Below are 25,671 nucleotides of genomic sequence, written 5' to 3'. Positions count from 1 at the left end.
TGCCTGCCTGGGTAGAGCTCTAGGCCGAAGGCTGGCGTCCCCCAGGGCCCTGCAGACCCCGTGCTACACCCCGGAGAGGCACCTTCAGCCCTGATGTCCTGGCCTCCCCGTGACTATCTGGCTGTTTCTAGAGCTTGGCGCTCGGCCAGAGTATTGAATGAGGATGCCGGTGTGGGACCCTCTCCTCTCCTGCTGTCACCTGCTCCCGTGTTCCGCTGGGGCTGGAAAATGCAGGCTTTCTCCCCTTCCACTTCCTCTGAAGCCAAGACCTCCTTCACATAAAAAACCTAGGGTCAAGTCTCGCAGGTCCAGCTCTTGTTACAGGAGAGAGAGCTCAAGAAATGTAGAAAATCCTTTGTCTCCGTAACGCTCGGATCTTACTGCTTTCTCTCCAGCACCTGGAGAAGCGGCTGGCACTTAGTGGGGACTTAATAAATACTAAGTGAAGGGACGAATGGATTATCCTGCCCCCGGATGACATTAGGCTTGACGCAGACTGAAATGAAAGTTCTGTTTTACAGCCAAAGCTGAGAAAGCACTTTGTGCTTCTGGCAGTTCCAAAGCCCCCATGCAGGGAGAGAGTAAAGGGCTATAAAAATACATTTGAAAATATTTCCAAAACATCATTCTCATTACATGAAAATGGGTGACTCATAAATGAACAAATGAATGCGTGAGTGAATGAATGAACCAACGTGCTCTGGGGGGTGGAAGAGAAATCACAGACTTGCCTGGACTCGCTCCAGCATGAGATGACCCAGGAGACGGGGGGCGTTCTGTATCCAGTGCTCTAGGGTGTAAGCTGTGCTCTCGAAGAAGAGGGGGCACGGGGGTCCACGTGGACCCCTGGACTCTGCTCGGTTTTGAGACGTGGCTCAACCTGCTGGTACCAGATCCCCCTCTGGGAAGAAGGGCTCTTCCCCCTGCAGCTACTACTCAAGGTACAACAGAAACACACAGAGAAGTTTCTGTATTCATTCCCAAAAGGCTTATTACTAGTCAGTTGGCACCATCAGTAAACCCATTTTCAGAGGAGGAAACTGAGGCTGAAAGAGGCCCGGGGCCACGTGGCTCACGCTTGGCCAAGTCAGGACCCACGCCCAGGACCCGGGCTCTGCACCGTGTGGTGAAGTCCTGCCCAGGGATCCGAAGCTGTTTCTGCCCAGCTGTGTGTCTAGGGGCTGCAGCGAGGGGTCGGGGGCCGCTCCGGGGCACAGCTGTTGAGTAGAAACACAATGCCGGACACTTACACCCTTTGTAAAACTTTCTAGTAGCCATGTTAAAAAAGTGAAAAGGAACAGGTGAAATTCATCTTAATATAGTTTATTTAAGCCAGTGCGTCTAAAACGTCATTTCAATATGTAATTAATATAAAAAATGAATGACATATTTTATATTAATTTTTCTATGAAATCTTTGAAATCCCGTGTGTCATTTACACTCACTGCACGCCCAGTTTGGACTGGCCACGTTTCATGTGTGCAGTAGCCACAGGTGGCCAGTGGCTACCACACTGGACAGTGCGACCCCACAGGGTCAGATGGCAGCTGCCTCATCTACACCCTACAGTCCAGTGGTGGTGTCTGTTTAGGGAATAACAAAGCCTGGCAATGGACTGAAAATGCCATCGAAATCACCAAGGTCGACCCTGAGCCACCTCTGTCCGCTGCAGACGCAGGAACAGCGTCCTGACCCCTTCTGTCTGTCTGATTGCGGCAGCTGACACGGGTATGGGAGGCGCAGGAGAAAAACACAGTAACACAGGGGAAACGGAGAGAGAATTTCTGCAACTCAGAAGTAACCTCGTGAACAGTGAAGAGCCTCTTTTACTCCAGAAAAGAACCTAAAATTTGAGTTAAAAGAAAACCACACACACAAAGTATTCTCGATCATTTTCTCAGCTTAACAATGACAAATAACAGAATTTGAGCCTCAAACTGGCCTATTCCATTTGCAAGACAATGATACAAAGTCACAGGGTCTTTAAAGGAAATATTAGAGCAGAGGTTTTAGGGAAATTCTGGCAAATTAAGGGACTTTTATAATATTAGGGCAATATTAGGGTATTCCCTTGGTAAGCCAAGTCTCTACTTTGAGGAATAAGGAACTTTGCAACATTTGGGGCTCAGAATAGGACTTAAACAGTTACGGAACAAACGATTCTGAACGCCTTCTGCAGCTTGAAGGGATTAGTCAGATGACATGTTGGGGCTTGGATCTGGACGTCACAACGGTCTGAAGTGAACCCCTCGGGGGTCTGAGGTTGGGAGCCCTGTCTCGCCCGTCTTCAGAGAAATGTGCCTCTCAGGTCCCTTTACCTCTGCCATCCCGTAAGCAATAAGGCACATGCCCAAATTTGCTGCAGTCGCTCATAGCCCATTTTTTGGTTACTTTTGTATAAAATAGTTAAATGTAAGGATTTTCTGGGTTGCTTGTTCTCAGCTCTGGCCACTGGAAAGAGCCCCAAGTGTCCACCATTTGGGTGCTGTCTCCTGTTCTAGATGCTTGTCCAAAATTCTGTGCCAAGCAAACTCCTTCAGGAGCACTGCCCCCTCCTCACCCTGACCCCATCTGGGGGTCCTAAGCCTCGTCCACAACGCGGAGTGAGTAAGTGTGTGTAAAGTTTGTCTCTGCTGCCCTACCTGCCTGCCGGCCCAGGGGTCCTACTGTGTAGGACCACAGTGGTGGGCTGTGAGCCCATCACAGAGGACGCAACCCCTTCCCCTCAGGACCCTGCGATCTCAGTGGAGAAGCCGGAGTCACACAGTAAAGATACTGACCTACAGGAAACAGAGCATCGTGTCCTCTGGGGAGGCTGGCTGGCACCCCACGGTGGGCTGGGATGCCCTTCTACGTGCCCCTGGGGCACTTCTACTAAGCCCACGTGGCGCGCGGCACCCTCGGGGTCCGTATCACCGACCCGAGTTTCCCGTCTGCGTGTTAAGCTGAATATCTAGTACTTGGCTCGGGGAAGATGTTTCAATAAATGTTTCTTGAACGTGTAGCTAAGTGAGCAGCACGGACAGTAAGCGTGACTGGAACTTGGCAGCTGGGACGTCTAGAAAAGTGCGCTGCTGGGAAGCTGGGGCCCCCCGCTGAGCCCTAAAGCAAGAGGGGACCCAGCAGGGGAGGATTGGTGGGGGGACAGCCGTGTCGATAGAAAGGCAGGAGCCGGGCCGGTGCTGAGAAGGGGTCAGGCGGGTCCAGGCGAGCGAGCAGAGCTGTCGGGTGGGAACGCAGCGACGCGCGGGTTTGAAGACGTGCGAGAGACGTGTCCGTGCCCGCCGTCACCACCAGGTCTGTGTCCGGGAAGTTCCACTTCTAGGGGGAACAACTTTCCCAGTGAGAGTGAAGGGAACGTGAATAGCAGGCAAACTCCTCCTCCCTGTTTTATCGTTTAATTTCTGTATCCTCCGTGCATACGTAAACACACAAATACATTTACACATTCTAATGAACCACTGCATTTATTGTACAGTAGGAAGCGTTGCCAGGAAACCAGTTGTCAAGCAAAGCTATATTTTGAAGGGTGGGAGGTGTGTAATTATCTTTAAATACTTTCTCTGGATGGTAATTACTCCACCCCGGCCCCGGCCCGAGCCCACGTGACTCTCCTGAGCGGCTGTCTCGGGAGCGCACGATTCCACGGGTGCCGCCCCGTCCGTCACAGCCGCAGCTGCGGGGCCTCCAGCAGAGCAGCTCCAGACCCCGGGCCAGGCCCGGGCATGTGGCACCCGCATTCACCCGCCCCAAACTTGGGGAAGAGCGCAGTCAAGTTCTGGGTGTGAGACGGAGTTGGAGTCTGTTCCTCCAAACCGTGGAAGAGCAACCGTGATTCCTTTGGCCTCCAAATCACAATTATTGGTGATTTTTGTAAATGAGGTTGTCTCTATTCAAAACATTCTTTGCAACTACGGTGTAACCTATTGCCGACTTAAAATCACGCACAGTGTGAGGGTTGTGAGTTAAGTCTTATTCGGGGCAAAATGAGGACTATAGCCCGGGAGACAGCATCTCGGATAACTCTGAGAAACTGCTCCAAAGAGGTAGGGGGAACGTCAGTACGTGATTTTGGTGAAGGGGGAGTACATGCAATGAAGCACATATTTTCTGCAGAAGGTTTCTGCTAGTCTTGTGAAGGTTACTGCTGGTCACGAGGAGCAGACATCACCATGAAGGATCTTAGTGCTTTTCTAGATACGAGGAGATGCAAGAATTGGGCTCATAAAATCTTCTCCTGAAAACACCTATCTGAAGACCTGCTCTGCCAGTTTTTCCCAGAGCACAGTGCCTCATTTCAGCTCTCCACCCTGAACTCCTTTCAGGGGGTGTTGAAGGTCAGAAGCTGCAGTGGCTCATGATTTAATCCTTGTAGAGGTAGATGACAAGTGCCAATCTGTAGTTGACGCTATTTAAGATTGGATGTGAGTTTGTCCTGAAAACTCGTTTTTCAGGAGGGGGAAAAAGTCTTACCAACTTCGTCTACAATATCACCGAGCTCGATCGCAGGAGAGAAGCAGAGTCCCACCCCGGCGAGAGCAGGCACCTGAGCGCCGTGGTCCAGCACCGCCGGAGGCCGCCCCCTGCTAGGGACCACCTGGGCCCCTGTCCCATTTCCTTGTACCCCCTGCGCCCTCCGCCAACCCTGTTGTCACCCGTGGTGTGTCTGGAGCATGGAAGCCTCCACAGTGCGTTGGGAACCATCGTTTTCTGACCCCCAGGCCTTTCTTCTCCACGTAGCGACTCTCCTCCCCTCCCAGTAGCAGCAAACATCCCTGCCAAGGTTTGGTGCTCCCTGGAGGTGGCGTCCCCGCCCCCTCAGTGACGGGGGTGAGGTCAGGTCAGAACACCACCCCGTTAATCCTTTCTTCCCTCCCTGCCCTGTAAGCCAATACCAGGTCCTCCTGCAGCTCCCAGGCAGCAAGGCCCTCCTTAGATGTGCCCCTCGCTTTCTAATCTCAGAATAGATTTCAACAAAGGTGTGGCAGCAGGATTTTCCACGGACCGTAGGTAACAGAAATAACAGAGTAGAAATATAAATAAAGTCAAGCTCTTCAGAAGGCCGTCTGGGGCGTGTGGAGGGTCCTAACAACAGAGTCTTGAGCCTGGGGACCTGTGACTTCGTGCAGATATGAGTGCAGGTGTCCAGGACGACAGCCATCCCCCCCCCCCCCGCTTTCTGTCCCCAGGTGGGGGCTCTGTCCTCAGTAGCCCAGTGGGTGTCCCTACGGACACGACCTGCGAGTACCTCGAGGCGTTTCCCGGCTGAGCCCCCCTCCGCAGGGCGCCCATGCTGGTGACAGGGCCTCCTCCAGACACCCCTCCACCCTTTCTCTCTCCCCTGCACTCGCGGTCAGGGTCAAAGCCCTGCTGACTCCGCCTCCAAAGCCCATGCCACCTCACTGTCCGCCTTCCGCGAGTAAAGCTGTTGCCTCCATCCCCTCCAACCCGACGGCTGGCCACGGCACCCCTCTTACCGTCCCCCAGCTGGACCTTGACCGTATGGCTGCTCTCGTTGTGTTTGGTTTTCTGGAGTCAGATCCCCTCTCGATGCAGGGCCCCCGCAGTCTCCCTGGCACCCCTGTCCTTCCCTCCTCACATGGTGTTAATTTCGTAAATGTTTGGTCAACGGGATTACCAAATATATCTGCATATTCTCTCGGTATCAGGAGGATGAAATTGGGGACAAGCTATAAACCCGTCCACCACTGAACTCTAAAATGTGAGCATTTCCTTGGGATCATCCAGCTTCACGGTTGTCAACCATGGTTACACATGAGAACCATCTGGGGAACCTTAACAGACAGCAACGGTATTTGGGGGTTATTTAAAAATTACTCAACCCCAGACCATCAGATTTTATTGGGTTGGGGCCCGGGGCCTGGTGGGTTTTTGTTGTTTTTTTTAAACTTTCCCCAGGTGGTTCTATGCACAGCCAGGTTTGATGAAAGTCGCTAACCAGAGGCCATGGGGGCGATTGTCCCGCGGCCCATGGATGAGCTTTCAGGGCCCACGTGTGGCGTGAACTTGTGTGTAAGGTGGGGGCAGTCTGCCCGTTGTTCTGGACACAGGGTGTAACCTCAAAGGACTCCACGGCCTCCCCTTCAAGGCAAGCACCTCTGGTCCACATTCACCTCCCACTCTTCACGGACGAGGCAGCTAGGGGAGCGCCGGGCGCCTGGGCTGCAGGCGGGGGGAGGGGACGCCGCTGGCTCTGCCCTCAGCCGGTGTCAGTCCAGACGCTCAACTGCAGGGTCCTTGGTTTTCTCCTGAAAATCAGGACAACGCCTGCTTTGCAGACTTGTTTAAAGGGTCTGGGGGAAGGCATGAGAAGTGCCAATACGGTACCAGGCAGACATGGGGTTCGCTAATGGTAACCATTATTAGTCCTAGTAATACTAGTCTTAAGACTTGCAATACTACTTCTAGTGATGCCGTTACTATGAAGTTAAATAACCTTCCTTCAGCTTTAGGCCAGACCCTCACACGAGGCTGGCCCTGCTCGGGGTCACAGGCCAGGGGGCCACGGTCCCAGAGGACCAAGGACCCCCCCCCCCACAAAGGCCACACCACCAGCCACAAGCTGGTGACCTTGGTGGGACGCTCGTCTCTTCGGCCCTGGTGAGGTTGGGCCAGTTCAGGGGAGGGAGGTGGCCACCGGGGGGCACGTTGGCCGGGGACCTGAATTCACAGCCGCCTCCCGCCCCGCCCTCCTTCTCTGCCCCTTTGCAGCCGCTACTGGCGCCGGTGGAATCGGTTCTGCAGGAGGAAGTGCCGCGCGGCCGTGAAGTCGAGCATCTTCTACTGGCTTGTCATCTTCCTGGTTTTCCTCAACACGCTCACCATCGCCTCTGAGCACTACAACCAACCCCACTGGCTCACGGAAGTCCAAGGTGAGAGCCGCCCGGCCGGCCCGCAGTACTCGGGCCGACTCGGCCCTGTCCCGGGGCGGGCAGGCGGGCCACGCCGGGCACACCAGGGCCTGGCAGCTCGTGAGCCGTTAAAACACACCAGCTCACTCTACACAGACGGGGCTCCCCTGACCAGGCGATGCCCCCCACCCCTCGCCTGCCCCGGCCGTCACCGTTGGGTCCAGGAGACACGGTCACGAGCTCTGGCTTGTTGGGCTACGTCAGATCTTTGGCTGCCGCCCCTCCGCCCCCAGTGAGTCTTCAGTACCTGGGGCCTCAGCATGGCCTCCAGGTGTGCTGGCCGAAACCTGTGAGGGGCGGTGAGCACAAAGCCAGGGAGAGGACGAGCGTGGCCTGAGCACCGGGAATGTCCTCGATGGCAGCGGGTCCCACCACCCCTCCCTGGGCCCCGGAAGGCATCTCCCCGGCCAGAGCCCCGGCGCCCACCCGGGGGTCAGGCGGACACGGCCTGGACCTGGGGTGTCTCCCGGAACCTAGCTGGGGCTCGTCACCCGGTGACAAGGGCAGACGAGGACCCCGGCTCCCGCTCTCGGCTGGTCAGTCTGGGCCCATGGCTCCCCATCGAGCCTCACTGCCCGTCTCTGGAAAACGGGCGTGGCAGCAGTCCTGCTGCCTGGCAGAGCCGCTGCGAGGGGCAGAGGGTGGGGCGGGGCGGGGGCCGTGCTGGAGGTCTGCTGTGGTTGTGACTGGACCCCTTCCCACCACGTCCACGCGGGGCGGGGCGCGTGGCGGGATCGAGCTTCGGGGCTTCCCCGCAGTGACCCGCCACGCTCACCTCCTCTCCCCCTCCGCTCCCCCGTGCGGGTCCCTCCAGACACGGCCAACAAGGCCCTGCTGGCCCTGTTCACGGCGGAGATGCTGCTCAAGATGTACAGCCTGGGGCTGCAGGCCTACTTCGTGTCCCTCTTCAACCGCTTCGACTGCTTCATCGTGTGCGGTGGCATCCTGGAGACCATCCTGGTGGAGACCAAGATCATGTCGCCCCTGGGCATCTCCGTGCTGAGATGCGTACGCCTCCTGAGGATATTTAAAATCACGAGGTGCGTGGCCCGTCACGCCCCCCGGGGACCCGGGGGGGGGGGGGAGCCACTGGGTCCTGGAGGGTCTGTCCTGGGCTCGTGTATTCGCCAGATGGAGCGTCCTTTACAGGGTCCTTTGGCTGCTCATACAGGCAGTGCAGGGGTGGCAGCCGCGGGGCCTCCAGGGGCATCGGGGACCCAGGCTCCTCTGTCCCTGCTTCACCAGCCCCGGGCCTGCCTTCCAGCGAGGTCACAGGCAGCTTCCGGAGGCCGAGCCCTCACCTGTGGGCTCGAGGCAGGAGAAAGGGCTGCCGGCTCCTTCCCGGGCTCCCCCGGAATCTCACCTATAGCTCAGTTCTTGGGGCCGCCCGGCAGCTAGAGAGGGAACCTGCTCTTGTAGCTGGGCCTGTGCTGAGCGTGTGTGGCATGAAAGGCAGGCACGGGGCCTTGACACGCCCCCTCCACCCGCTGCCCGCCACCCACCCGAAGGCCGCGGCCCCCTAACTCCCCCGGGACAGGCGGGGCGGGGACGGGCAGCCACTCCAGGACAGCAAGTTTCCACCGTGTTGTGACCCATTCTGGGTGGTGAGATCAGCTTATTGGATCACGACCATCATTTTTATTGAGAGATAATCCACGTACTATGTAATTCACTCTTTAAAGTGTACAGTTCAGGGTCTTTTTATGTATTTGCAGTATCACAGCCAACACCACAGTCCCGTTTTAGTGCGTTTCCATCCCCCAAAAGCAGACCCCATGCCCGCTCTTCCCTCCCCCACCCTCCCCTCCAGCGCCCATCACCACCTTGCCTCCGTCTCTACAGACCTGCCCTCTCTGGACGGTTCATGTCCATACGATCTGTGCTGTTTTGTGACCAGCCTCTTCCGCCTGGCCTGATGGTTTCAGGTCTCCTCCATGTTGTCCAGGGATCGGCGCTTCATTCCTTTTTCATGGCTGAGCTGTATTCCATTATACGGATATACATCGCGGTTTGTTTATTCGTTCATCTGCTGGTGGACGTCTGGTTTATTTCTGTCTTTTGGTTCCTGTGAATAATCCGCTAGGAAGCATCGTGTTCAGGTTTTCGTGTGGACGTGTTTTCACGTCTCTTGGATACAAGGAGCAGAATTTCTAGGTCACGTGATAAGTCTATAGTTAAGGTTTTCAGGAAGTGCCAAACTGTTTCCCAAAGAGACTGGACCATTTTACATTCCCACTGGTGATGTATAAGGGTTCCAATTTCTCCTCATTCTCATTTTTAATGAAAGAATGAAATAGGGTGGAAAACATCGGAGTGCCTCACGTGAATGTAAACACGTTTCATAAAAATCCCCGAGATCGTGTCTGGGTCGCAGTATAATATGTATTGCTCACCGTGGGTTGCGGTCTTCCTTGGAGGGGCACGTCAGAAGCACCTGAAGGGGAGGGGTTCCAACTGTGCCCCCAGGACAAGCCTCCCATCCTAGAGTCTGATGGGGGGAGACTGGGCGTCAGTGAGATCCTGCTGGGAAGAGTGGGGTTGGTATCGTCCGTGCCAGGCCCTGGACTTAACCGTCTCTGCTCAGAGTGCTCTGAACTTGCGGGGGGTGGGGGACGGGGGGCTGCAGGGCACCTGGGTGTGACCGTTCTCTTCCCAGTTCCCTCAGCAGCACCCCTGCCCCAAACACACCTGCTCCCGCGGGTTCGTTGAGGGTAGGGTGAGAAGAGGCATTTGAAGAGTTGAGTTCAGTGCCAGGCACAGAAGATTCGTGACAACCGAGCGTTCACTGTGACTCTAATTGTAACTGTTGTCGTTATCAGGAGAAGGAGGAGGGAGGAGAGGGCTAATAGTGATACACACACACACGCTGTGGCCGTATTTGTTCGTCTGCCGTGTACACACTGTCCAGCTCTGAGAGGCAGGAAACGGGCTGCATGGTGTAGGCTGAACCCGGGAGAAGCGGACAGTCCAGCTGGGGAGACGGAGTCCGCTCCTGGGAGGAGACAGTGAAAGGAAAATCTAAGACAGAATGAAATGAGCTGGCAAAATGGGCAGGGGGGACATCTGCTTTGGGAAGTTGGGGACAGGAGAGCATCCCTGGGGAAGCTTCAAGGTCAGAAGACAGACTCAAAGTACACGCAGGAGTTAAATCCCCAAGTTGGATACTCCTGGGCAACACTTGCCTCGCCCCTGCCCCCGGAAGGAGCTCTTCCTGAATGTCTGAATATCTTGGCACCGCAGAAAATCCTCGGTTCAAAATCAAAGTAGTAGAAACATCATGACAATCCTGGTGAATGTACATCAGCTCTTGCTCTGTGCCGGATAGCCTGACGCCAGTGCTTGCCTGCGTCTGCCCTGTAAATCTTCACCATCACCTATTAGAGAGGGTGCTGTTTTCATTATTCCCATTTTCCAGATGAGAAGACTGAGGGAGTTCAGTCGCTTGCCCAGGGTCGCAAAGCTGCTCAGGGGTGAAGCTGGGATCACAAGACTCTGTGCCCCGTCCATGACCGTGGGCTGCAGGGCTGATGGCTAAACTCTCTTTGTCTGTCTCCAGAGACAAGACGTAAAGGATTTTGAGTGATTCTGCTTGCTCCTCCTGGGTCTGCTAAAAGCTATTTTTAATTTGGAGTTTCAGGTGCCTCTTAAGTAATTCTCAAAAGTCCACATGCTTGGGGCTTTGTCTTTGTTTTTTAAATTCCTATAGAAAAGAATTTTGCTCCCAGATATTGTCATAGCATCTTGAAGAGACTTAATATTCATTCTGTTTCTAATCAACAATTTATCTATTTCTAATCTGAAACTATTGCCAGGAAGTCATTTTTAAGTCTATCTTTATCAGCGAGCTTCCTGAAGCCCCTCCACAAGAAGGATTAGTGGTATTTTCAGATCTCCATAAAGCCCATAAACAGAATAATTTCATGGTCTAATTGGAAGTTACTTTGGCAAAGGCCATCATCTTCCTGTTTTCCAGTCTCCAAACTGTCTGGGGGCTTTTGGAAGACAACAAAGAGTCCAGGTGTGGGAGGGTCCCATGCCCCCTTCTGAACCTCGTCTCCAATACACTCCAGTGGCCAGAAAGTGCCTAAAATAGGTGCTGGGGGTGGGCGTGCTGGTCCCTTGAGACGGGTCAGCCTGGTCCTGCCATCAAACAAGTCTGTTTCTCCCTCTTCTTTTACCATCTCTTGGAGGAAACTTTGCAACATCCCACTACTATTTTTAACAATGTTTTCTGGACCAGTGATTGTGATTTTCAAACCTAGATGACCTCCTCAAGGGAGCTCATTAAGGACCCATCACTCTAGAGATTTCAGCCAGCAACTCCTGGGGAGCTCCAAGCGGTGGCCCAGTGACCTCACTTTGAGAAACTCTGGCCTGATTTTCTGCAGCTGCCCTTTGTCCTCTTTCTTGTCTAAAAATAGGAAGCTTTGTGTATAATTGGAAACTTGATTCTTCCCTCTCCACTCTCTCCGCTAGACAGTAGCCCTGACCCCGTTAAGACGGTGCTTCTGATGGCTCTCGACTGAGAAAACTCATAAAGACCTAACAGGAATCCAGCGAAGTTTTAAAATTGATTTTAATTTTATTAATTTCTACACACCTGAACACGTTTGAGGCTCTTTATTTAGAGTGCTAGGATCCTTGGATCCACGGATCCCCTCCTGTAGTTCCAGGCTGCCCTCCCCGCACCCAGGGCCTGTGGTCTGAGAGCCGGGAACACCGATCTAGACCATGGTTCTCAGCCGTGACCTCATGACCCTTCAATATGTCCAGAGCCGCTCAACAGTGTGTGGCAGGTCATTTGCTATTACTAAGAGCTTAAATACCAAAATCTATGAATGGTTTCTTTTTTACATACCAAATACAAGTACATTCAGTATTGCTCTTGTAACACCCTCACTCTTGGTCACTTGCGTTCCCGAAGGCTTTAATGAACGAGCAAGAACCAGGTGGGTTTACAACTGATCCGTGGCCCCTGCGGGAAGAGAAGCCTTTGGTTTATGATGACAATGAGTTGCTAGCCTGCTTACATTTTTTTGGCACTTTGTCAGAATCTGAGCATGCCTTAGGAAGTATACAGCGTGTAGGCATATCATCCATCCTATGGGTCTCATTTTTTTATAAAAAGACTGGGAACTCTGCACCAGGCTGTCAGTTGATCACTGGGTATTCACGGTGCTATGGGTGGGGAACGGCAGGGTAAGAAAGTCTGGGTACCTCTGGGAGAACAGAGAGGCACGCACGCGGCCAAGATCTTTGTCATCTTTGGGTAAATGACCATGGGCCTTCCAGCCGCGTGATGGATGGGGCTCTTTCTCCTGCTTTGGGGCTCTCTGGGGCTCTAAATGTTGCCCGGTTTCAACATCTAGTTTGTCTGCTGTTTGTCAGCCCAGCCTGACCTTCACTCTATGAGGAGGAAGAAGAGCTTCAGTTTGGTTAGATCTGGATGTGGCTCCAATGTACTCATTACGTCTCATTTTTTATACAGTTGGTCTTCACGTGCGCCACAGTCCCTCCAGCCCTTGCTGTTTTCCCTCTTAAACCCTAAATGCTTCTCTTTCTTCTGCTACTCCTCCCCCGCGGCCCCTTCCCCGTCCCTGAGATGTGAGCTCAGACTGACGCAGCACAGACAGACTCACTGGTGAGTCATGACCGCACAGGGGCCCGCAGCCCCGAGATGCGAGCCTTTTGCAAATCCTCCAGACTCTGAGCGCCTCCATGTAACAGCCGGTCTGGCCGCGAGCATCAGACCCTCCCGGCCCCCTTCTCAGGGCCCCAGGGAGGCTCTGAGCTTCTCACGGGCCACTGTTATAAAGGTAACTGTGGCGTCTACCCAGTTGCCAGGCGGGGGCCTAAGGAGAAGGCAGCTCAGACGCTAGAGCCCATGGGTCGGCCGTCGGCAAGGAAGGTGCTTATTCTTGGGGGTTAAGGAGACGGGAGGACGCCGTCTCGCTCCCTGTCTCACCCCGACACAACCACAGGGCCGACTGGGGACTCTTGAGAGGCTCACAGGAGCACTGCCTAAATCCCACGGTCAAGGCCAGGACACCGTGCCTGTCATGATCAGTTCGCATCCCCCAGGGGGGTTCTGCTGCCTGTGTGACCGAGGCCTCTGGTGCAAACAGGGAAGACAAGGCCTTTGGGTTTGTTGCCCAGGTGGGGTTTGGCTCGGGAGTGACGGACATAAACCGTGCATCCGGCCCTGGGGCGGAGGGCGGGGTGGGGACAGCAGGAGCTCAGCCGGCAGGTGTGGCCTCGTCCGAGACCCTGACCGCCGGGGTCTGGAGTTCTGTCTGCATCCTCCCGGCCGAGCAGATGCCCGTTCAGCCTCTAGCGTCCGTCCAGGCTCCGGTGCGTCTTAGGGGACCAGGGCCCAACTTCCCTGAGGTGGTCCTTGGGCACCACTGTGTCCCGCGGCTGCGCGGGGAGGGGCTGAGCTTCTCCCTGAATGGACCCCTCCTGCTTCCCCAGGTTCTCCCCCGAGACCGTGTCCCTCGCCCACTCCTGCCCTCGGGACGGGGCTCAGCAGGCCCTACCACAGACTCAGCGCGGGGCGTTTGCTTTGAAACACTCCACCACGATAGATCAGTGCCGCCAGCACTGAGAGGCTTTGTTTTTGCTCCTCAGGACGAGGACGGTTGGGACGGGTATAAATTTAGTGATGACCAGAGAGGCGGGTGGGAGAGGGGCATTTGCAGAGCTCCAGAGCTGTGGGTACCGTTACCAGGAACATCTTTTCTCTATAGCAGGCTCGGGGCTCCGCTCTGTACCCAGAGCGCAGAGGGTGGCCCTGAGCTCTTTGAAGCAAAGGTTCATGAGATAAAAGTTCCGGTTCACGCAAGGCCTGGGCTTTTTCCATCGTCAGGAGACGGGAGCGTTCCACGGGCACCAAAGCCAAGGCCGACGGAACAGGGAACAGGATACCCGTAAAGTTCCCTGAGCAGGTGGCACTGAGACCAGGAGGCAGAGGGGAGGGGACGAAAGTGAGCCACGCGAGGGAGTTTCAGTCGCGACGAAAGCGACGGGGCAAAGCCCTCACTGGCGCCTGCTGTGGGTGGGAGGGGCCGGGTGGGCAGGACACGCCTCTGGGGAGAATGATTCCGGGCCACAGGAGGGATGACGAGAGACCATGACCCCAAGGGTGACCCGGCAGGGGAGGCGAGTCTCTCGAGCGGCCTGTGCTTCGGGGGCTGAGACCCCCAGTGCTGGAGGGTTCTTCTGTGCACGTGGACGCACGCGGGTGTCATTCTGAAGAGGCGGGGCTTGCTTTTCTCAGTTTCTCTACAAGGTTCAAGACCTTGAGTCCTTTGTTCTGCTGGTGCCCACTTTTCTCCGAAGCGCTTTCTTTTTTGGCGTGAGTGTGTGTATTTCAGTCTTAATCAATTAGCACGAAAGCCCCCTTCGACGGTGAATATGCCGTCAACCCTCCAGTTTACCACCCGCCAACCTTCCTGGAGGGAGAGGGATCCTGGGACACGGGGCCACAGCGGTCACAGACATCAGGACCAGACTGACATCGAGAAGGACAGAGGTGCAGGATCTGCAGGGCCTTCGCATCGCCCTGCCCGGAGGCTGCACTTGGCACCTACAGTCCTCTTTGGTATCAGTGTTGAGGAGAACCCACCCTATTCCCTGCCACCTGCCATGGCGAGCCAGGCCCCAGATGCCAGCGGTCTCCTCTGAGCTCCGCGGTATCCCCACGGCGATCCCCGTGTCGGTCTTCCAGGGAGTGCACGTAGGGATGGACGGCCTTCGGTCCAGCGAGCGGGGTCCCTCGTGACGCCAGGCCACTGGCGCCAGCTCTGCTCGGTTAGTGCTGCTCCAGAGGCACAGAGCACAGGTGGCAGGCCACACGCGGGGACCTCCACCCCGTCCTCCTGGACGGGAAGCAACAGGGGGCTGAACGCAAGCAGCGCCCACAACCACGACCTGGTCCAAAGGCAGCATCTCCTCAGCTCAGGTGTGTCCGTGAGCAGGTGGGCTGGGTCAGGTCCTTGGGCGCAGTCTGTCTCGTGAACCAAGGCTGGCAGGTGCCCTCAGACCTGCGGCCACTTGTTCTGAGCCCCCGGGGGGGACGCTCTCCCCAGGGGAGACTCGTGTTCACACTGCTCTCTGGAATCCTACCCAAGCGTCTAGAAGCCACGGCGACCCTACTTTCTACGTAGCAAATTGATGCATCATAGACTTTTTTTCTTTTTCCCTTTTTTTTGAATCAAGGCATGCAGTTGATCCTTGAACAACAGGGGTTTGCACTGCAAGGGTTCACTTCTATGCAGATTTTTTCACACTGCAGGTCTGCACAGTCCGAGGTTGGTTGTATTCAAGGACACCGACTGTCAAGGTATTCTCGGGTTTTCAACCGCCGAGGGTTGGTGCCCTCACCCCTGTGTTGTTCAGGGGTCCACTGTAATTGACATGTAACATGATACTCGTTTCAGGTGAACAACATAATGTTTCCGTATTTGTATACATTAGGGAATGATCACCACAACAAGTCGAGTTAATCTCCGTCACCACACACAGTTTTTCTTTTCTCATGATGAGAACATTTTAAGCTCTATTCTCTTAGCAACTTTCCAGTGTAAAATATAGTATTGTTAACTGTAGTCACCATGCCGTACATCACATCCCCAGGACTTATTTGTTTTATAACTGGAGGTTTGTAGCTTTTGACCGCCTCACCCAGTTCGCCCACCTCCCCCCACCCCACACCTCTCGGGACCAGTCTATCCTCCTGACACATAATAGTGTGACGAGGGGTCTGGTGGTGGAAGCTCAGGAACCCCCAGATCTAGGGAAGCCACAGGATCAGAAGTGACGTTGAGGGGAGGGCAAGAGCCATTCCTCACCTTTGAGCAAAGTGGGTTTGACTCGGGTGAGTGTGAGACCCTCCCCCCAGCCCTGCTCTACACACGCGGGGTCTGTGCCCCCTTGCCTTCCCTCCATTAAGTACAAAGGTGTCATGTTGAAGATCTGCTCCTTCATCCAGCAAAACACTCCCAGGGCACCTCCCTTGGCTGTGCTCCCAGCACAAGCCCTCCTCTCTGGACCGTCCGCCCGGAGGCGAGGAACGTGTAAACTGCAGGCTGGGGACCGGGTGGCTCAGGAGGGCGCTGAGCAGGACCCGGGGCACTGCAGGAGTGAGCCCTGCAGACCCCGGGGCCGGGCCGGCCAGCGGTGGGGATGCAGGCGGGACAGTGGGGGGCCGGGCTGCAGCCTCGCAGGGGGTAGCAGGGGAGGTGCCGTCCACAGGGTCTGCGGGGCCTCTGGCGGGGCCTTGGAGAGCGTCCTGCTGCCCGGCCGAGGAGGGGTCGGGGGTCACAGGGCGCCAGGAGTTGTCCCGTTGTCGGGGATCCTGAGAGTCGGAACGTGGCCGGGGGTGTCCGCCGGGTTTCTCACTGTTAATGTGCCCTTTCCCTCTGTGATTACGGAGTAATCCATGGAGAGATAACAGGGCCTGTGAACGCCCTGCTCCCCAGAGACCTTCCACCCGTGACGGTCTGTACCTGAATCACTGACTCGTTCTGTCCTTCGTTCGTTCATTCATGCATTCATTCATTCCTGCTGTCCGTTTGACACCGTCTGTAAAGCAGACCCCCTCTCTCCTTGCTTTAACGTCAGTGGCTTCGATTTTTTTCAGTGTGTCATAACTTATTACCGTCGCTGAGAGCGCCGGCTGCAGTACGTTCGCGGCTTCTCACCTGGGCGGTGGGGTGAGCAGCTGCAGGGGGCGGGGGCAGGACACTGGAGACGCCGGCCTGGGTGGCAGGTGCCGGAGGGGCTGTGGCCTGGCCCCGAGGACGGAGTTGCGGCTGCGGGTGTGAGGGCACCTGGAGGGCGACCCCAAGGGACTGGGCTCGAGCCAGAGACGGCGGCTGTGCTTCACCGCGACGGCGTGATGGCGGGGTGGGCCACGGGGGTCGGTCAGGCCAGCGACTCGTGCTGGGAACCCCCCATCCATCGACTGGGAGATGGCCGCGCACCCCTCGGGACATGGGAGCAGGAGAAGAGCCTTCCGACCAGAGGCTCGGCCCCCGTAGGCGGCTCAGTAGGCCTCCTCCACCCAGCGTCCCCAGAGGGTCTCCACCACCCCCATGACGGGCGACACAGCCATGCTCCATCACAGCCTTGTCTCCCACAGCCCAGGCCCGCGGGCCCCTCCCGCTCGCCCTGGGCCACACCCCACCCCGGCCAGACCTCCTCCCGCACGGTGACTTTCTCCTTCGGGTCTGGGGCCTCCTTGGCCGGCGGTCCTGGCCCATGGCCGGCAGACAGCCTGAACCTCAGCTCTAGGCTGGTCTATTTCCCTCACGTCCACGGGCCACGGGAAAACTAAGGCACCAACTTTTATGGCCATGAAGACTTTCCCAGAATATTCTGTGCAGTTTAGGGGCTGTGTGACCTTAACCCCCAGGCAGACACTGTCCACCCCCCCAGTACAGCGGGATGTTCTCGTTACAAATACGCCCGGAGTTTCGGTTCCTAAATAGCGGCTTGTGACGGGGGCTGGGTGCTCGCACAGCAGTGATTCATGGTTCCGAGCGGGGCCTGGGAATCGGCATTTAGAAAATGGTTTCCCACCCCCCACCCCCGGCATGTCATCTCCAGACAGGTTTGGGAGCTTTCAGTGTAAGAGGGGAGGGCGTCCTAGCCCCACAGAGGTTCTCTAACTCCTTGCTTAAACAGAACAATTAGTACAATCTCTAGCCGACCGGGGCCAGGCAGCCCGTCACACATGCCAGGTTGCACAGAATCTATTTGAGGACAGAGATGCAGGGGGTGGAAGGAGAACCTCTGGCCTCTGCCCTCAAGAACTCAAGCCTATTTGGGTGAGACAAGGCTGTCACAAATGTGGAACAGGTAAGAGCCTTTCTAGAGCAGATACAAATCAGTGTATATATTAACATTCCGCGAACAGAGGGCGTGTGGCTGGCAGGCAGGGTAGAGGCGGAGCAAGGCTGAGTCTGAAGGAGAAAGAGCGTGAGAGACTCCAGGTTGGGGAGACGCTCATGTTTACACCCAAACTGTTGGCCCATCTGCTCCTGTCGCTTACGGAGCCGTTCTCCGGAGAGAGGTGCCCGGGCTGGGGTGCCGCTGCCAGGCTGCAGCGGGGGGTGGTTTGCAAGGCACTGTCTCGAGCAGCAGAAACAGCTCCCTGTCTGCCTTGGTGAAAAGCCGGGAACATCTAAATGGAGGAGGTCAAGGTCGTGACCTGGAAGGCAGCTGGGTCGGGCTAGCGCACAGGGAAGTGAGACGCACTTGGCCAGATGGGCGCGTGTCCCTTTTGCTGCAGTGCGTGCCTCACCCTGAACAGACCCTGTCCCGGGTACCCAAGCCCCTTCCAGGGCCATTCGTGTCCCCCCACTTCCCCAAGAGAGGGCTTTTCCCCACGCGTCCCCACGGTGAAGGGCGTCCGCGCTCACGGCGGAGAGATGCAGGGCCCCGCCAGCCACGGGCCGTCCTTGTGAACTGGGTGCGTTTGCTGCAATCCAGGGTCTCCCAGGCTGGCCTGCTTACCAGAATCCTCTGCGACCCTTGTTCAAAACAGATTTCTGGGCCCCAAACGACAGCTATTGAATCAGACTCTCCAGAAGAGAGGCTTTTTAAACAAACCAACTCTGTGGACCGGGTGAATTTGGGAAGCCTCAGTAAACCACACACCCCCTCTTACCCACGGGTGACCCAGGCCACCCTCACACGTGGGCGGCCCCATTCATGATTGGGCTGGGCTGAGGGCCGCATTCTGGAAAAAAAAATTTTTAATGTGTTTTTCTGTCTAAAGATCAGTAGTGATAACAATAATTACTAACCTTTATCACCTGTGTGCCAGGCACTATACTGGGGTCTTTTTTTCAAATGAAGAGCTGGAATTATATTTTTTCTAGTTTTACTGAGAAATAATTGACATACATCAGTGTCTACACTTAAGGCGTACAGCATGATGGTTTGTTTTATATACATTGTGGAATGATTGTGACAGTAGGTTTAGTTAACATCTGTCATCTCATAGAGACAGTGTGAAAAAAGAAAAAAATTATCCTTGTGATGAGAACGCTTAGGGTTTACTGTCCTAACAACTGTCACATATAGCACACAGCAGTGGTGGCTACAGTCATCATGCTGTACACTACGTTCCTAGTATTTATTTATCTATAACTGGAAGTTTGTACCTTTTGACGCCCTCCCTCCTGTTCCCCCTCCCACCATCCCCGGCCTCTAGTAACCACAAATCTGATCTCTTTTTCTGTGAGTTTGGTGGGGGGTTTTGTTTGTTTGTGTCTGTTTTTGGATATTTAGATTCCACGTATCAGGGAGGTCATATGGTCTTTCTCTGTCTGACTTATTTCACTAAGCATAATGCCCTCCAAGTCCATCCATGCTGTTGCAAATGGCAAGATTTTCTTCCTCTTTATGGCTAAATAATATCCCATTATAGATAACGTACACCACATTTTTCTTTCTCCATTTCTCCGTTCATGGACACTTAGGTTGTTTCCATGTCTTGGTTATTATGAATAATGCTATAGTGAACGTATCCTTTGGATATGTTCCCAGAAGTAGAATTGCTGGAGCGTATGGTAGCTCTATCTTTAATTATCTTGAGGAAGCTTCATTCTGTTTTCCACACCGGCTGCACCAACTTACATTCCCACCAACAACGCACAAGGGTTCCCTTTTCTCCACATTCTCACCAACACTTGTTATCTCTTGTCTTTCTGATGATGGGCATTCTAACAGGTGTGAGGTGATACCTCGTGGTTTTGATTAGCATTTCCCTAATGATTAGCAATGTTGAGCATCTTTTCACGTGTCTGTTGGCCGTTTGTACGTCTTCTTTGGAGAAATGTCTATTTGGATCTTCTGTCTGGTTTTTTAAAATATTTATTTATTTTTATTTGGTTGCGCTGGGTCTTAGATACGGCATGCGAACTCTTAGTTGTGGCATGCATGTGGGACCTAGTTCCCTGACCAGGGCTCGAAGCCGGGCCCCCTGCATTGGGAGCACGGAGTCTTAACCACGGCGCCGCCAGGGAAGTCCCTGTCTGTTTTTTAATAGAATTACTTGGGGTGGTTTTTGTTTGTTTGTTTGTTTCGCTATTGAGTTGCATGAATTCTTTATATATTTTGGATATTAATCTCTTATCAGATATATGGTTTGCAAGTCTTTTTTGCCCATTTTGTAGGTCGTCTTTTCACTTTGTTGATGGTTTCCTTTGCTGTGCAGAAGCTTTTTAGTTTGACGTAGTCCCACTTATTTTTCATTTTGTTGCCGTTGGGGGGAGTGGCTTTTTAAAAATTGTTATCGCATGTAATCCTCCCAATAACATAATGAAGCGTGTGCTGCCGCTGCCCCTATTTTTTCAGACGGGGTGGGGGGGCGCAGAAAGAGGGAGGTTAAGCAACTCGCCCAAAGGCACGTGCAGAGCTGGGTCGGAACCAGACTCCTGACCCGGGTCTCCTGAATGAACTCACTCACGCTCTAATTGTGAGCTGGCCAGCCAGGTCCCACCACCACGCTGCCCCAAGGACAGGGCCGAGAGGAGGGCGTTGCAGCCGGTCCTGAAGCCCCTGGTGGGTGGGGCAGTGGGGCGAGAGGTGCTGGAGGCTAACCCCGCCCCCCCGTCCCCAGGTACTGGAACTCCCTGAGCAACCTGGTGGCGTCCCTGCTGAACTCCGTGCGCTCCATCGCCTCCCTGCTGCTGCTCCTCTTCCTCTTCATCATCATCTTCTCCCTCCTGGGCATGCAGCTCTTCGGGGGGAAGTTCAACTTTGATGAGATGCAGACCCGGAGGAGCACATTCGATAACTTCCCCCAGTCCCTCCTCACCGTCTTTCAGGTATGGACTCTTCTCTGCCGGGATTGTGCTCTGGGGGGCAGGGCCAGGAGCTGGGGGGGGGGGGGGGCGGGGCGGGGGAGGCAGAAACTTCCCGCCCACTCCCACGGGGCAGCCAGAGTCAGAACAGGTCGGCCACAGGAGCCCAGGACAGTCTGTAGCTCTCCTACCCTGACCCCCAGGAAATTCCGCTGTTGGATGGACCACTGGGGGAAAAAAAAGATCCAATTAAGCGGCTTAAAACCTGTTTCTTAGCTGTGGAAACCTTTATGCAAATACATTCTACATGGAAGCCCAAAATATCAACAAAGGAAAGTGGACGGCCCTTGCTGGGGAGGGGAGGGGGATGGGTGTCTTTCCGACCCTTCACGCTTGCCCCCAGGAAAATACGACTACCATCGAATTTGTGACTTCACGGATATGTTGGCTTGGGGCCAAGCTAAAGTAGCACTTAAGTTTAAAAGTAGATCGATTTACAGATTAAACTGGGTAATACGTGGATGTTGCCCAAATCTTAAAGATGGTACCCAAAGTCCTCACGTTTGGAGGAAACCGGGGGACCTGGGGCCCCTTAGTGGACACGCTCACCTTGATGACTTAACTCGAGGGTCAGCCACTGAGCACTGTACCTGGGGGTAGGAGGTGTTTTGCCCAGGAAGCTCTTTTAGTCAATCAGGAACTTTGTGCCTGTGGCCACGCACTCTGTCTAAGGAGAGGGCTAGACTTGAGGGGGTCACAGCTCAGAGCCCTGGGAGGAGAACGGGGGGCAGGAGGCGGGGGAGGAAGAGAGAGATGTCAGACGTTTCTGTCTCGCAGGGGGCTGGGCAGGGGAGTTTCGGGTTTGCTGCTGGTCTAACGCTGTGTCCCTTATTGGTGGGACTGTGTCATTCAGATCCTGACCGGGGAGGACTGGAATTCGGTGATGTATGATGGGATCATGGCTTATGGCGGCCCCTCTTTTCCAGGGATGTTAGTCTGTATTTACTTCATCATCCTCTTCATCTGTGGAAATTGTATCCTTTGCTCCTGCCTCCCCCCACCCCGCCCCCGCTGCCCCAGCTCTCAGCCTGCAGCTCGATGCCAATAGGTGTGCCCCACAGGTCCTGACTTTGGGGGGGGGGACCCAGGGCCCTCCCCCCAGGGGAAGCAGGCTTGGGAGAATATGTCCAGCCCAGACCACCACCTCAGCGGTGCAGGTGTCTGGGTGGGAGCCGGGAGCCTGGGCCCAGGGGGGGGATGCGAGTCGTCCCCCAGCCTCCGATTCCAGGAGTGCATCCTCTCCACGGTCCAGACGAGCAGCCCCCAGCCCGGTGTTGTGCTTGCAGCCACTCACTCGGACCCCGATGTGCGCACTGGCTGCGCCAGCCCAGGGCCCCTGCCCGGGGAGGACAGGGCCTCCGCCCCGGAAGTGACGTTCGCCTGTCGCCCTGCTCTCGGGCCAGGGTCCCTCCCTCTGAAGCCACTCTGCGGGATGTTAGCCGCAGGCAGAGTGGACAGGCCACAGGCAGGTTCCCGGGTCCCGGGCTGCTGGCACCCCTCTTCCCGTCCTGTCCCTGCGGGTTGTGTGCAGAGGGGCTCGGAAAGTAAATCACAGAAGATCTGGACACAGAGGCCAGCGGGCGGCCTCGGGCACACCCAGGGCTGCCCACCTAGCGTCCTGGGAACGGGGTGGAAATAGCAGTGCCTCCGACCTAACGGGCCGGGCGAGGCCGAACAGGATAGCACACGCCCAGCCCCTGTCCTTGCGGGGCCGCGGCCCTCGCTCCCCGTGTGAGCCGGAGCCTCCCGGGGCCTGGGGTGGAAGGTGGGCCTGACCAGCGTTAACCTCTCGGCTGGACGGGCTCTGATCCGGCTCTCTGACCCACGGTGCCTGCGTCCGAGTCTGGGGTGGGGGGAGAAGAAAGGGCCAACTCCGCTCCAGTTAGGAGCTCGGTGGACCCTCCCAGGGCCTCTGTCTGAACAGGGTCGCAGCGGGAGGGGCAGGGCGAGCGGGCATCTCCTGGCGGCGGTAAGGACCACTCTGCACCCCGTCCCGCTGCAGCGTTGCTTACGGTGTCAGTCACAGGCGGTCATCTCGAAACCGGCAGTTAAAGAGCGAGGCTCGGCTGCCGCCCGCGCCGCCCCCGGCCCCAGCCTGCCAGCGGGCCTGCGCTCGACCCCTCGGAAAACCCCGGGAAGCTAGTGGGGTGATGGGGCTCGGAGCCCCTCCCTGGGGGGAGCTCTGCCCCCGCGTGTCCTGCCCCCTCCCGCCCCCGTGCCCATCCACAACCCCAAGTCCAAGGGTCATTTTCTTTAAGAATGGGCACAAACAGATATTCTACTGAATGTGTTCTTGGCCATTGCCGTGGACAACCTGGCTGACGCCGAGAGCCTCACCTCTGCCCAGAAGGAGGAGGAAGAAGAGAAGGAGAGGAAGAAGCTGGCCAGGTAACCGCCGGCTTCCGCGGCCCAGCCTCGGGTGCCGCGCCCCCCGGCGCTCAGGAGATGCTCCGCCCTGCCTGGCCACCCCTCCTGGAAGGGGGCTGGCTGGGGGCTCTCTGTGTGAGTCGAGCCTCTCCCCTGATTCCTGGGCATTGCTCTAAGCGGGGACCACCGTGACTTACAGCTCTGGGAAGGTGTGTAGCCCCACCTGTCCAGGAAGGTGGCGGGTTCTCTATTGAGAAGGGAGGTCATGAGAGGTGGTGGGAGTAGAGGGGAGGGCAGGGGGCGGCAGCCGCTCAGAGGAGAGGTCCAGCTCCAGCTGAGGAGCGATGAGAAGACAAGCCAGGGCCCCACTCTGTCTTCGTCCTTGTCTGCGTGGACTGTCACGGGCCACACCTCTGCTGAGTACTGAGCAGGGTTCTCCAGGAACCTTTCTCTGGGTTAGACGGGGACTGAGCCGCTGAGAAGCTGGACTCTTCGACTGAATGCTGGACAGAGCCAGGCGAGGACAGAGCCGGGATGGGACAGAGCCGGGATGGGACAGAGTCGGGATGGGACAGAGCCGGGTGGGGACAGAGCCAGGCAGGGACAGAGCCGGGCAAGGACAGAGTCGGGATGGGACAGAGCCGGGATGGGACAGAGCCGGGATGGGACAGAGCTGGGATGGGACAGAGCCGGGATGGGACAGAGCCGAGCGAGGACAGAGCTGGGCAAGGACAGAGCCGGGATGGGACAGAGCCAGGCGAGGACAGAGCCGGGATGGGACAGAGCTGGGATGGGACAGAGCCGGGATGGGACAGAGCCGGGATGGAACAGAGCCAGGCAGGGACAGAGCCGGGCAAGGACAGAGCCGGGATGGGACAGAGACGGGATGGGACAGAGCCGGGTGGGGACAGAGCCAGGCAGGGACAGAGCCGGGCAAGGACAGAGCCAGGCTAGGACAGAGCCGGGCGAGGACAGAGCCGGGATGGGACAGAGCCGGGCTGGGACAGAGCTGGGCTGGGACAGAGCCAGGCGAGGCCCAGCGTCCCTGTGATTGAGCCTCATGGCATGGGCCCCAACAGAGCACAGGGCAGCTCCCTATCAATCTGGCCAACATCCCTTTCTTTTCCCTCCTGCTGACCGGCCAGGACTGCCAGCCCAGAGAAGAAACAAGAGGTGGTGGAGAAGCCGGCCGTGGAGGAGACCAAGGAGGAGAAAATTGAGCTGAAATCCATCACTGCGGATGGAGAGTCCCCCCCTGCCACCAAGGTGAGGGGCCGAGGCCCAGGGGAGGAGGGCACGGTCCTCCTGGGCCAGACACCAGGGGAGGAGGGGGAAGAAGGGGCTGGGGAGGGTGGACAGCAGAGCTGGTGCAGAGAGAAGGAAGGCCAGCCCTCTGCTGGTGTCCTGAGGGATGTGTGCAAAGGAAAAGGGGTGTGTTTCTGAGTCGACAGCTCAGCCTAGACTAGGGGGCAATTTCAAGGCTACCCGAAGCCTCTAAAGCTGTGGACGTTGTCTGACTGGACCCTCCTTCTCTCCTTGGCTGCCTAGATCAACATGGACGACCTCCAGCCCAACGAGAATGAGGACAAGAGTTCCTACCCCAACCCGGAAACCACAGGTACCAGCCCGCAGCCTGGCCTGGGGGTGGGGGGGTCTGGGGGTGGACACCCAACTGTAAAGCCACGTGCTGGCCCCAGTTCCCCCACAAGCAGGGGCCCTGCCAGATCCCCCCGACTCGGCTGCAGCACTGCCGGTTATCCTCTGGAGGGCAGGGTACTTTGCTCCTTGTTTCCTCATAATAACAACAGAAGGTTGAATGCGTCGTGTCGTGTTTGAGCGATGCCTTTGGGTCTCTTGGAAGCTGGATTCCATATACATTTAAGGTTTATTAGAGCCTATGTTGTAAAATCATTATTAAGTTACATAACTTGTTAGGATAACATATGTCACAGCATCTTGCTCACTTGATAATAAATCCCAAATCTGTCCTGTCCTCACCCGGAAGGCGGTGCCGAGAACAGCGTGGCCACCACCGCTCGCTGCTCTGCAGGATGCGTTCAGAGCTCTGCCGTCTGGTCCGTAAACTGGCAGGCAGGCCCCCTGGAGAGGGTTTCACGTCAGGAGCCCATCAGCCCCCCTCAGGAGCCACTTCCCTGCATCAGGAAACCACACCCTGTGTGAGCCCTGACCTGCCCTCCTTCTACAGAGAATTGCAGATGTTATCACGAGCTTCAAGCTCAAAGTCACGACACACCGTCAAGGCACCGTGGGTCTCGCTGACACCCCTCCCCGCACAGGTTGGGCTGTGTCAGGTCACAGCCCCTTCGGGAGCCTGAGAACCTTCTGCATTCGTGACCGCGCCCGGCCTCCTTTTCCCTTTCCCTCCGCAGTCTGTCTGCTGGGAAAGAGGATTTGGCTTCCTGGGGCTCGGACAGAAAGGAGGGCGGAAGGGTGTCTGTTTGCCGGACACCAAACCTTTTGAAGCCTTAAAGCCCTTC

The 25,671-nt window shown here is 56.2% G+C and overlaps 1 protein-coding gene across 1 annotated transcript in view; it reads left to right on the top strand.

Moving 5' to 3' along the window:
* The window catches only part of CACNA1C (calcium voltage-gated channel subunit alpha1 C), a 473,070-nt gene that overhangs the window by 367,373 nt on the left and 80,026 nt on the right, over positions 1 to 25,671 (top strand). Inside the window, exons 12-18 of the mRNA XM_059935013.1 lie at positions 6,733 to 6,893; positions 7,747 to 7,972; positions 20,563 to 20,770; positions 21,660 to 21,780; positions 23,080 to 23,194; positions 24,319 to 24,439; positions 24,722 to 24,791. Of these exons, the coding sequence (XP_059790996.1) occupies positions 6,733 to 6,893; positions 7,747 to 7,972; positions 20,563 to 20,770; positions 21,660 to 21,780; positions 23,080 to 23,194; positions 24,319 to 24,439; positions 24,722 to 24,791 (1,022 nt within the window). The remainder of the gene's footprint in view (positions 1 to 6,732; positions 6,894 to 7,746; positions 7,973 to 20,562; positions 20,771 to 21,659; positions 21,781 to 23,079; positions 23,195 to 24,318; positions 24,440 to 24,721; positions 24,792 to 25,671) is intronic.

This window comes from Balaenoptera ricei, chromosome 10, assembly GCF_028023285.1.
Source record: "Balaenoptera ricei isolate mBalRic1 chromosome 10, mBalRic1.hap2, whole genome shotgun sequence".
Taxonomy (NCBI): Eukaryota; Metazoa; Chordata; class Mammalia; order Artiodactyla; family Balaenopteridae; genus Balaenoptera; species Balaenoptera ricei.
Note: the sequence above shows the minus strand (reverse complement) of the source record. Positions and strands in the feature narration are given on the sequence as shown.